Genomic DNA, 13019 nt, shown 5'->3' on the forward strand with positions numbered 1-13019 from the left:
AAATAAATTAAATTCACAGTTTTACCCTTCTCGGGTCAAAATTACTAAAATGCCCCTAACTCACCAACGGGGTCTTAACATGTCATTTCTCATATTAATTCGCATATAATAAATTATAATATAATATAATTCTACAATAATACTCAATTAACTAGTTAGGGCTTTGCTAATCCATTTCCTTAATTCCAGGGTATTACAGGTTGAGCGAGTGGACCCTAAACAAAACAGAACATAATATATATATATATATATCAAATTTTATCCAAATTCTACCGAAATTTCGGCAGCATAACGGTTGTAATTGAATGACCCCAAAAATTTTAAACATACCTGTATAACGACAAATAACACATATATAACAGTAGTTTGTTCATCCATCCCACCGCAGCACATATATTCGCAGAACCTACTTCCCTACGGATGAATATTGAAGATATTCAAACTCCACTAATCATTAATAATAAATTTATAAGAGAAGTTACCTCGGTTGTTAGAATTAAGTGTTTAGGCCAAGGAAGGAACATCTGGTATACGTCCCTAACATATCTGCACTCTTCAATTGGGACTGGGATTTCAGTGTCCTCTTGCAGGATTTCCAAAACCATAATCCGGGCATGTGAATCATCGTAGTTCTGGCAGTGAACTTGGATTATACCAACATGCTCGTACAAATACCCTCGGGCCACAATGTTGTCAATGTTGTCAGAGCAGAGATGTACTTGCTGATTAAGGGCCGCATGGTCATCGAAATTGTACAGGATACCTTGGTCGTTGAGGGAAATAAACTCCTCAGCATAAGTTTGTGGTTGTACCTCATCCTGAGGAGCGTATGGTTGTGGAACATACGCCTCACCAGCCACCTCTCCTTCTTCCTCTTGTTCGGTAGCGTTTCTCTGCTGCTTAAGGGATTGGACTTCGGCTTTTAATTTTTCAATCTCCTTCGCTTGCCGAGCCACAACATCAGACACTTCCCTTTTCTTCCTGCCGAACAGTTGAGATGCCCTGGTCAGGAACCTACAAATCATAAAATAATGCAAATTAGCTACGATTTTATTTGTGTAACTAAATAAATAACATTTCAAGTAATAGCATACCCAGTAGCCCTGACACGTCCAGGATGCTCTGGTGTCTCGAGCGCCTGCGTCAGGATATCGTTTTGGCCCTGGACCTGAATTTGTCCCTGACTAAGCTTCTCCTCTAATTGAGCCTAATGCACGCATATATTCAAGCAATTAGTATATGAATTATATACACTAACTCATGAGTAGAACTGAATTAAGGGTTAATATATACTTACTATCTTCTCTGCAATTTCCTTGTCGTAATCAGTGACAAGTTTTCGACTCTTGGTGGGAGATTTAATCCAAACACGGTGGCGGGGGGATCTGCAACTTCGAGATCCTTTTTCTACACCACGTTATAATAATTAAATGAGTACCAATTAAATTTTATAGCAAATTATAGCACATTAAATTTTAAGCATTACTTACCACAACTTCCCGTACGTTCACCATTCCACTCCGACCACTACGATGTCTGGATTGAATTTTCGATGAACGTTCACGTTGCACCTTACTCAATTCCTACAATGCCAAAAAAGTACATTAGATACATGTACTTGTATTTAAGAGTTTATCTTAGTGTTAATATAATTTGCGTACCTAAAATTTAGGAGTTAGTCGACTTTCAACAAAAGTGCACCAATCAGCAGCGTCGATCTCGGGGTGCTTTTCAGGGACTTGTGCCAGTCGTCCCAGATCCTTCTCTTGCAACGCGGGCATTATGATGTCTTTTGTCATCCTATTCTTGAAGTCTTTCATTAACTTCCCAGCTAGGATGAGACAATCATGTTTGAAGGAGTCCGGCTCAATGAACCCCGTCTAGTTTGAAGGGAAACAAACACGGTTAGAGTGAACATTTGAATTAATAGAAAAACAAATCAAAATTCTAACAAATAACAACTTACTTGTATGTCGTTCCAAATTTTATTTTTCAGAGTCGGGTTGACTTCTTTCCAGTTTTTATAGGACAACAATATTGTCTGTCGGCATCTGACACCTAGAGTGGATACGAGCTTAGCATAGCTTTTCCCGCAGTATTGTCCTTTGTCATTAACCTCGAGGGCCACTCTTTTGCCTTGATCCATTAGCTTAGATATTTCATTCATTTGAGTAGGTCCTGTTGTAGGTAAGACTGTTGGACACTCTGCCTCTGGGTCTGAATCAGATCCTGAACTCGAGTTGGCCATATCTACACCATTAACAAACAAAATTGATAATCATGCTACTAACACTAAATTCTACCGAAATTTTGGCAGCATAACGGCTGTAATTGGACGTTCCCAAAAATTTTAAAAGTGCCTAAAGTAACAAACAAAACAAATATAACAATACAGAACAAAGAAACTAACATAAACAATACAAAATTTATCCACCAATCCGACCGCAGTACATGTATTCGCAGAACCTACTTCACTACGGATGAATATTTAAGATATTCAAACTCAACTAAGCATGCATTGATAATTAATTATAATAACAAAAGGTTAGGGGATGGATATACCTATTGCAAATCCGATTAACACCGAAATATGTCGATCGACTCTCAAATATTAGCACACAACCTATAACATAATGCAATATACAACCAAATTAAAATTTTAATTATTAAATTACTTACTAGTTATTAAACAAAGTAGGAAGTTACTAGTTACTAATTTCCATAGTTTTTTTTTTTAAAAAAAAAATAACATATGCATATATAATCAATTAAATATCACACTACCATTATTTTAAAAACTTTAACTCTAAACTAATTAAATTCCTATTACCTCTCATTCCCATTCACAACAAATATATATACAATACAAATACACAAAATACACAAATAGTATATACACAATATATATACACACAACATATATATAAACACATATTCAATAATAAAATACAAAATATATACATATATATTATATATCAAGTAAATAAATATTTACCTTATAAACGCAATCCGGCGACAAATTGCGACCAAAAATCCGGCCACATATAACACACACAATATAATATTAATAAAATGAAAAAATCCTAAAAAAAATTTACAAAAACGAAATAATACCAATGTACATTAATAAAATGAACAGAAATCATATTTATACCTTAATGAACGTTGAGATTGAACGATTTCTCCGCTAAAATCGGTGGTCGGAGTTAAACCACCACCTTTTTTTAAAATAGGTTCGGGTACAGTGTAAATGGGTGAAAAAATAAAACTTTTTTAGTGTATGGGATTAGATATTGAAAATAGAAACTTTTAAGACAAAAATGAGGTGAAATGGTGAAGAAATGAGAAAGATATGGGAGTTTTTAGAGGTGGTTGGCGAGGGTTTTCGTGGGTTTTCTCTGCTGTAGAAGTAGCTGGGTATATGCTGGAGAAGAAGAAGTGAGGAAGAAGAAGACGATGCAGAGGTTATACTTTGGGAGACCCTATGCCGTCGGTTCCTAGCAAAGAACCGACGGCATAGGTGCACATGTGTCAATAAAGTGTGCACTTATGCCGTCAGTTCTTTGCTAGGAACCGACGGCATAGGGTCTCCCAGAAACCCTTAAAAAATTCCAATTTCCAACCGACGAGATAAGGTTTACTAATATATATACTTACGATTTTTACTAAAAAACCGTCTCTAAATGTCAATTTCAAATCTGGTGGGTGTTTTCACACCTTTTAGCTTCCCTTTTTATAAAATGGGTTAAAAAAGGGAAGCTAAAGGCCCATATTGTAGTAGTGTTGATGACAATTAAAAGGAATTAATTTTGAAAAGTTAAAAATTAAATTTTAATAGTCAGAACGATCAAATATATACAATGGTAAGAAGTATTTTAGTGAGAGTTTACTACTCGTTAAAATAGATGATATTAATGAAAGAAAAATAGATTGTTCTTAAATGTATTAATTAGTATTCCTTAACGAAAATCTTGAGTTCAAAGAACTAAATAGATTTGGATAAATGAGATTTATTGAAATACTAGATATACCAAGAGTGGTTTGAATATCTAACTAATTTAAATTAGTGAATCAAACCACAATAAAAAAGAAATTAATGAGAAAGTTAATACTTTCAAATTTTGAACATTGGAGTTGAAATATGATTATTCAATAATTATATATTAATAGTCTCAGTCATTATTTAATAGATTCAAATGATAATGAATATAGAAGTTTAATAAGTGAGAAACTTTGACTTTATTAAAATAAAATTGATTATGATAATCAACAAAGGTATATGAGATAGTTCAAATATAGTATCTATTAAGAATGCAATGAATGATTGAATCATTTAGTTTAGGAGTCAGATATTTGAATTATTATATGAAGACTTTGAATTATGATATGATTAAATTCAAACAATATAATATACTCAAGAATAGTAATTATTTGTTATCAAATATTCTTAAAAAAAAAAGAAAGTATATCAATAATGAATAATTACTCGTCTATAATGTTATTAAATATAGATTTAATAATGCATCATGAAATTAGGGATTAGGGATGTTAATAGAGTGTTGAATAAATAATTGATAAGATATTCATAGTATGAGATACATGTATTGAATATAATAATTGTTTAATTATTGAAATTTAGGGAACTTGTACAATGAGATTGAACAAGTAATAAATTTCAAATCTGTTAATTTTGGTGTGCCTACTAATACCCATGTTACCCTTCCTTGTATCTAGGACACCAACTGACATAACTGTTTTTGACAATTATGTTAGTTATGTGTCATTACTGTTACTTGTGTGTATAAATAGCCTATTGGCCATCTAGTTTCTATCATCACTTGTAATAAACACTAAGTATCAATAAAGATATAATTCTCTCTCAATTCTGTCTAAGAGTATTCGAGTTCCTAAGAGTAGGTTCAGTTGTTGAACCTGTGTCTGTTCTGGTAGATGAAAGTAACACCAGCTGGTGTGATCGAATTGGTATTAGCTCAACAAAATCATCAATTGAGAAGAAGTTTAAATGACATGATTAAAGGCAGCAGACAAACATAAAACTGTCTAATTAAGTGTGAGTATTAAATATACTTGTAGTATATTAAAAAACCATTCAAGTGGCGAATCTATTTGTAACATGTTATTAAAATTTAAGATTAAGGAGCTAATTAATAAATATATATTAGAGTATCGTTTATGAAATGAGAAATAAATATTCTTATTAATTAAGTTATCTTAAATATTAGAGTCACTTGAGATTGTCAGTGATCTAAAATAAGATAGGATGTGAACTGAAATTATTCATTGCAATATCTGACTTGATTAGTCATAGAATCTAATGAGTTTATTATTAATTGTTATAAATAATAGATTAATCACTTAGATGTGACTAATGAAAGATTCTAGATTAATCAATTTTAAAATAATGGATTTTGAATAAAAAATTATTTAATATTCAGAATATTAAATGATAATCAAAATATTTATTAATTGTTAGCTCAGAACATTTAAGGATGTTGATTCGTAAATGACTTCGCGAGATCCAAATACCTATTTGGGATCCCCTATGTCAACCTAGGCTAAGGACCCTTCCTCAAGTTGAATGCTATGATCACTAGGGATACTAGACTCAAGGAATATTTTCCTTCTTGTCACGTGTCAAAAATAATGTCCACATCACCAAGGTTAGTTTCTTGGTAAACAACTTTCATTTAATTGTATTTTGTGATCAATACATTATACAAAAACGTGCTTTCAACACCGATTAATGTAATGGTCAACGTTGTTAATCAAAGTTATTGAATAAACTTAAAATGTAGCATTGGTGATTAACCTACTTGTTGGGTGATCAACAACGTTGGCCATAACACCAACACTAAGCATTAGTGTCAGTTGTGCACTAATACTGTGTTCAACACAATATCAATTTTAAATTACAACACTCATTTAATACAAAAACATTATCTACCTAAAAAGATTATAATTATTGTGCAACACTACGCGAAACACATATTAATTTCCTAATATAAAGATAGAAAATTTTTATTGTGAGGATATTACTTTTGTCCATATCAGTAGTTATATGAATATCTTTATTTATAGCACTTAGAGAAATTATAACTTAAATTTAAATTATTTTTTATATAATTATGTACATTATGCTTATAGCAAACATTATTTCACCTCTTTTCAAAAAATTTAAAATAATTTATTATGTCGGAAATAAAATTCAAACATTTAGTTGTACTAGTATTTCTTTTAGTACGTGTGTAAATAACTTTTTCGAACTCTATTTATTTTCGGTATCGTAAAAATGAGTAAGAATATCTAATATAATTAGGGAAATTTGCGGCAAAAGTCCTCAAAAAGTTCAGCTTGATACAGATTAGTCCCCAACTTCGAAAAATAGCGACAATAGTCCTCAAGGTCATGCTTTTTATTTGTTCGTTAGTCCTAATTTTAACTGAGACGTTTAAGTGCAAACAATTGCCACGTGTCAAAATATTATTCGTCCAGATTATTATTTTAATTTAAAAAAAAAATAAATTATTTAAATTTTTTTTTTCTTTTCTTCTTCTTTCTTTTTCTTTCTTTTCTTCTTTTGTCTTCTTCGTTTTCTTCTTCTTCTTCCAGAAACAACCAAAATCCACCATTTCAATTTGTGTTCTACTCATCTTCATCCCTCTCCTCCTTTTCACACTCTCAACTTTTGAACCAAACAATAACCAAACTCACCAACAACAACCAAGAAGATTCCTTACCCAAAACCCTAAAAATTTCCCCAAACACAACAAACCCAAAAAGGTCGGCAACGGTGGTGGCGGCGACCGTGACTTTCTCTTCTCATCGTCTCCATGGTTTGGCAAAATGTGGAAGCAAAAACCTCGATTCCCGTCAGCTCTTTATTGAAGAAGAACCAGAGCAATGGCAGATCTCACCGTCGACCATATCTCTGACGATTTAAAACTCAGCGAGCTTCGCTTATTTCTGAGAAGAAGAAGAAGACGGTGGTTGTGCTGGTTTGGGGTTGGGGGCCGGTTGGTGGTTGATTGTGTTATGGCAGTGAGAAGAAGAAGAAAACAAAAACGAAGAAGACCAAGAAGATAAGAAAGAAAAAGAAAAAAAAAAAAAAATATTTTTAAATAATTGATTAATTTATTTTTATTTTTAAAAATTAAATAATATTCTGGACCAATAATATTTTGACACGTGGCAATTATTTGCACTTAAACGGCTCAGTTAAAATTAGGACTAACGGACAAATAAAAAGCATGATCTTGAGGACTATTGCCGCTATTTTTCGAGGTTGGGGACTAATCTGTATCAAACTGAACTTTTTGAGGACTTTTGCCGCAAATTTCCCATATAATTATAATATAAACTGTTATATACATGTATATATAAGGGATAATTATATAAAGTACAATTTTTTGAAAAAAAATTACATTTTTACGTTTTAAGATTTTTTTTTTATATATATTTTTACAGTTTTTTATAGAAACAACACGAAAACAATAATTGCACGTTTACTCTACAGTAATCAGAATCGGAATAAATTAATGGAGAAATGTAACGGAATAAATGAAAAATAATCAGAATCAATATTTGTAATATGTTGTTTACTAAATTTTTTTAGAAATAGAATAGTTGTGATTTATCTTGTTTACTTTGTTAGGAAACGTAATCGGAATGCTTAAATTGACTAAATTGCCCTTTTGATTTAAACTATATTATATGGTAGTTTTGTAAGACATATTTTAAAGGACGAAATTATCATTATATATTTAATATTAAAAAATAAAATTAAAATAATAAAAATCCATTACCCTTAATGACATTCCTTACAAAATTGGTGGGGAAAGTTCTCCCTTTATTTTCTCCCTTATTTAATCAATTTCTCCCTTTCTTAATTTTAATAATGCAAGTAAACAAATGTAAGGGAATGATTACCTTACTATTGATTCCCATTACTTATTAATAAATATGCCATAAGAAAATTACATAAAAGTAAGAAGAAAATAATATTCAAACAAAAAAAAAACATTCAGATAACAAAAAATCAACAACAAATTAACAAGAGTACAATATAAAATGATCGTATTTTCTGTAAATAAATTAAAAAAAAATCGTAAAAATATTTAAAATTCCGTACAACGGTATATTTGTAATTTTTTTTATTATTTTTGTGTATTTATAAAATAATCTCTTTTATATAAATACCAAAAAATATAAATACACCGACCAAAGAAAAACAAAAAGGACACCTCTGTGGTTCCATCTTACGGACTTATCAGTTAATGACCTTTTCCAAAAAAAAAAAAAATATATAGTGTTAATGAAATATTAAAAAGAAGATTTAAGGAACCGAATAAAATCGTGTGTGAATAAGTCATGATTTTCAATGAAACACTTGTAATTCATTAGTTGCCACCAAATCCTAGAAAGTTAACAGAGACAACATAACTTTAATAGTAGACAAATATATAAATAGAGCAAGGGAGAGTGTATACTATTGCCTTAATTTAACTTTTCTTTTTTCTTCTCTTTTCAAAGGGATTTCTTTTTCCCCCTTTAGATGGAGGGTTTCAAATCACGTAATACTATTTGGTTGTTGTTCTTTGTGATAGGGTTCGCCCTTCTATGCTTTGCTCGGAACGTACCTAGTACAGGTAATTTATATCTATACATGCATTTTTTTTTTTAAAAAAAAATCATATAAAAAAAATTTACAAACATGATTTTTTTTTTTGTTATTTATTTTTATGTTTTGAGCATTTTTATTTACAAAATACTTCTTTAGTACAAATACTAAATAATTATTATCATGCACTAATTGATTTGCAAATATATATAAATCTAGAACAAAGTAATGCGATGAGCTGAATCTAAATAATTTAGTCTAGTTTTTTCATAATATTTATGAAACTGCATTAAATATTTGATTATAACATTTATAATATATGGTAGGGAATACTGAAACTTATTATAAGTTGGTGATCAACGATTATGAACCGCCCGGTCCTAATCGACCGATGCCACCTTATGAGACACATGCAGAAGACAATAAAGAATACAATTATAACAATGGTCAAAGGACGAACCTTCAACACGAGACCACTTTACCATCCAGTTAATAATTCTTTCACTACTTATAAATTATTCATGTATATAAAATTTTATTTTATTTCCCTTTAATTATATATTTTATCATAACTTAATTATTCTACTTTGTTAATTAAGTTATATATATCTATATTTTTATAGGTACGTTATAGGGTGATGATATATATTAATATTATTAGTTTAACATGATGCATTACAAAAATGTAATAATGTGCAGAAATATTATTGTTTTCAGTTATTATATGAAACTGATTAATTAATTATTGTTTTGTTTATATACAGGGAATAATACTAAGTATATCAAGGACTATGAAGAACCCCATCCTAATCGACCGACGGCAGCTAATCTGCATGCGTGATTAGCTAGAATGATTTAGATATATTATTAGAGCTAATAATAAGACAACTATGTATGTTTCATATGTTCAAATATGCATGAAATAATGAAAGCAATATATTTATATATATATATATTATTAATATTATTATTAACTTGGATTGTTACACATGGTCTCAAGAAATTCATATATTATTTGCAAAAAAAACAAAAAAAAAAGACACATGAGATTTATTTAGAAAAGAATAACACATTAAATTGAATTAATTATGATTTAAAAAGATATCATTTAAATAGTTTTAATATCTTGAAAGATGTTCAACCTTCCCAATCCCAAGCAATATCACTACTAATATTCATATATAAATGCATCATTTATTAGATTTTGTAGGGGAATTTGAATTTGTATCGGGAAATTTGAGAAATTATGCTTAAATATGTTGTATCTTCTCATAATATTCAACCCTTTTAAACATTATACTAAATGGAACACTTCTTAATGGGTATTATCCATGAATGATTACTAAACAAATTTAACTATAAATATTAATTTTAAAAATATCAAACCATCGAATTTTGATCTAATAACGAATAATGAAATCACAAATTTCAATTTCTATGCTTAATTTAACTACTTAATTAAAAAAAATATTAAAAAATATCTTTTTTTTTTACACTATATCAAAAATATGTTCATATAAAAATATTTAACTCAAACTCAATTTTTTCTTTTCTTATTTTTCTTGCAATTTTTTTTTATTTATTTTTTATCGATGGAATAATCTCAGCACTTATGATATAAAAATTCAAATTTTTTTAATTTTACCCATTCATGGGTAATACCCATTAAGAGTGCACCCTATACTAAATATACTATTTATAATTTTCAGTTCCAATTATACTTTTAAATAATAAAACTAAAACTTATCTCCCTTTTCTTCTCTCATTCTTGTCTCTCTCTCTAGAAAACACGCACACCCTTTGTCGGAGCACTCTTTGTCGGAGTCCATCAACTTAGCTTGACAACTAAGTGTGCAACCCAAACTTTCTTACCAACATAAATCTTGAAAAAAATTATGAGTATGTAATTTATTTTGTAATTATTGTTGGATGTAGTTGTATTTAATTGTATTTAGGTTAATACAAATAAATCTACACATATCATTCGAATTTCTCAGATTGGTGTGTGCTGGAGCTTGAACTGCTCGGATTCTGCGTTATCTGGTTTTTTTTAGTTTAGCGATATTTAGTGATGTTGTTATCGATATCTAGCGATATTGGTGTGTGCTAGATGTTAGGGATGACTTTTAATGACATGTAGCGATAAAATTACCGACAAATAAAAATATTTGCTTTCCACTTACAATTTTTGTGATGTCTATCGACATTATCTGTGATATGTATGGATAGTTTTACAAATAGTGTTCAGGAGCCATTTGTAAAATTTAAGACAAAAAAAAGAACATATTAAAACACATAAAAATGTGTCGCTAAATTTCGCAAAATAAATTGCAACATATCGTGAACAAAGTTGCCACATATCGATAGTAATCGCTAAAACATACACATAATCTGTGAGAAAAAATCCCCAAGGCATAGGTCGCGACATGTCGACAAACGTGTCGCCACATGTCACTAACTATAGCAAGGCAGAGCAAACAACTAAAACAACATCAAAATTGCAAATGATGTTGACAACATATCGCTACATATTGCTACATATCGCTAAGGGTTTTAACTTTCAATTCAATCATAGCTAATATTGTTAGATGTCACAAACTATGTCGACTAACATTGCTAACTATAACAACTTTCTAGTCTAAGGTTGATGGTTGCAACACCCTAACTAACATAGGCGTATTACGTGCTTTTTAAACATGCTGTGCAGCTCATTGCTAATCAACGAGGTTTATGGAAAAACGTGATTAATTAAAATTTTGCTTTTTTAATTAAACTTATAAAATAATATTACAAAAGACTCGGGATCCCGATTATAAAATCATTTACAAAAAGATTTAACTGATTAACTGATACATAAAATAAAAGTCGTCTAACGACCAGTTACAAAAATCAGCCTTGCTGTCCCGAGGATCGTACGCTCCAGGCCTAACCGCCCCGACATGTACAATCTTCACAAGCTCGCTCACGGTCCATCAGCTTTAGCCTTGCCTTTACCTACACATCAACGTAGAACTGTGAGTCGACAGACTCAGTAAGAAAAGCATAATAATACTCATACATAATTCTAACTGCCGTGTCCAACACGATACTGAGTCCCGCTACTGCCGTGTCCAACACGGTACTGAGCCACTACTGCCATGTCCAACATGGTACTGAGTTTTGAACGTTCACAGGGACGGTACTATTGACAAGTATCCTCCTGATCGGTCGAACCGGTCATACTCCGGCTGCTGGTCATACTCCAGCCTGTACCGACGGGATAGGTCAATAGCACGGAACCACCAACCAAATGTCAGCCTGATCGGTCGAACCGGTCATACTCCGGCTGCTGGTCATACTCCAGCCTGTACCGACGTGACAGGGTTGGATGGTTCGAAGCCAACATACATAACTAATGTAATCTAACAGGCTTCCTACATGCACGCTAAACATGTAATCTACATATGCATACTGTTATACTAATCTTACCTGGATTCCGAATTCAGGTGTGCCGGTCAACCTGACTGGAACTTTAGCTGAGCGGCGGATTACAGGCTCCTAAACCATAAAAATCACAACACTATAAGTGACACGCTAAATCACTTCCCGGGGACTTAAACTAGGAACTAAAAGTTTCCCTATCGATAAAAAGCATGGCAATACCCCTTAAAACATAAAAACGAGGAAAAACACGGGTTCTGAAAATTCCCCAACCGGCAGACCGGTTGCCCAACCGGAATTCCGGTTCCGGGGAAATTCAGACCCCATCCGAATTCCGGATGCACAACCGGAATTCGGTTCCTCGCAGCAAGAACATCAAATTTTCATAACTCAACCAATTCAACCCCAAATTGATTCAAACTTTCCAGACCTGTTCTAAACCTTCCCTAGAACATTTCTAAGGCCTCAAAACAACCCAGAATACACAGAAACAAAAATCACCATTGGAGCTCAAGCTTTGAGTTCTAAACTCAAACTTGAGCAAATCTAAACAACATGCATACCAAGGAGCTTAATTCTACTTAAACATGCTTAAAATAGCTTCTGAAATCAACTAAAAACATTAACAACAACCCAGCAACAGATTCAATCATTTCTCTTTGAAAACCATATTTTGAGCTAAAAAATTCAAACTTGAGCAAAGCAATTAACATTCATTACTAACAACCTAAATAACCACAAATTAACATGCTTAAATTCCAGAAACAACAACAAGATTTCAGCAGCAACAAAATCAAAGATTCAAGCATGCATCAACTATTTTCATCATAAATTTCAAGAAAAACAAGGTAAGAAACTAAAACAAAGAATTACCTCAATGAAAATCACTTTGATTCTGCTAAACCACTAGAATCAATCAAGCAAAACCCAGCCCTTTGCACAGCCACAACCAGCCGAAAAG

The 13019-nt window shown here is 31.4% G+C and overlaps 1 protein-coding gene across 1 annotated transcript; it reads left to right on the forward strand.

The window, feature by feature from the left end:
* Positions 1-8507: 8507 nt before the first annotated feature.
* Positions 8508-9612, forward strand: LOC133034001 (uncharacterized). Its single transcript, XM_061109035.1, has 3 exons — positions 8508-8666; positions 8965-9126; positions 9403-9612. Exons 1-3 carry the CDS (start codon positions 8573-8575, stop codon positions 9477-9479), a joined length of 333 nt encoding a protein of 110 aa, XP_060965018.1. The 5' UTR covers positions 8508-8572; the 3' UTR covers positions 9480-9612.
* Positions 9613-13019: the final 3407 nt, after the last annotated feature.

The sequence above is a fragment of the Cannabis sativa genome, chromosome 2 (assembly GCF_029168945.1).
Source record: "Cannabis sativa cultivar Pink pepper isolate KNU-18-1 chromosome 2, ASM2916894v1, whole genome shotgun sequence".
NCBI classification, from domain to species: Eukaryota; Viridiplantae; Streptophyta; class Magnoliopsida; order Rosales; family Cannabaceae; genus Cannabis; species Cannabis sativa.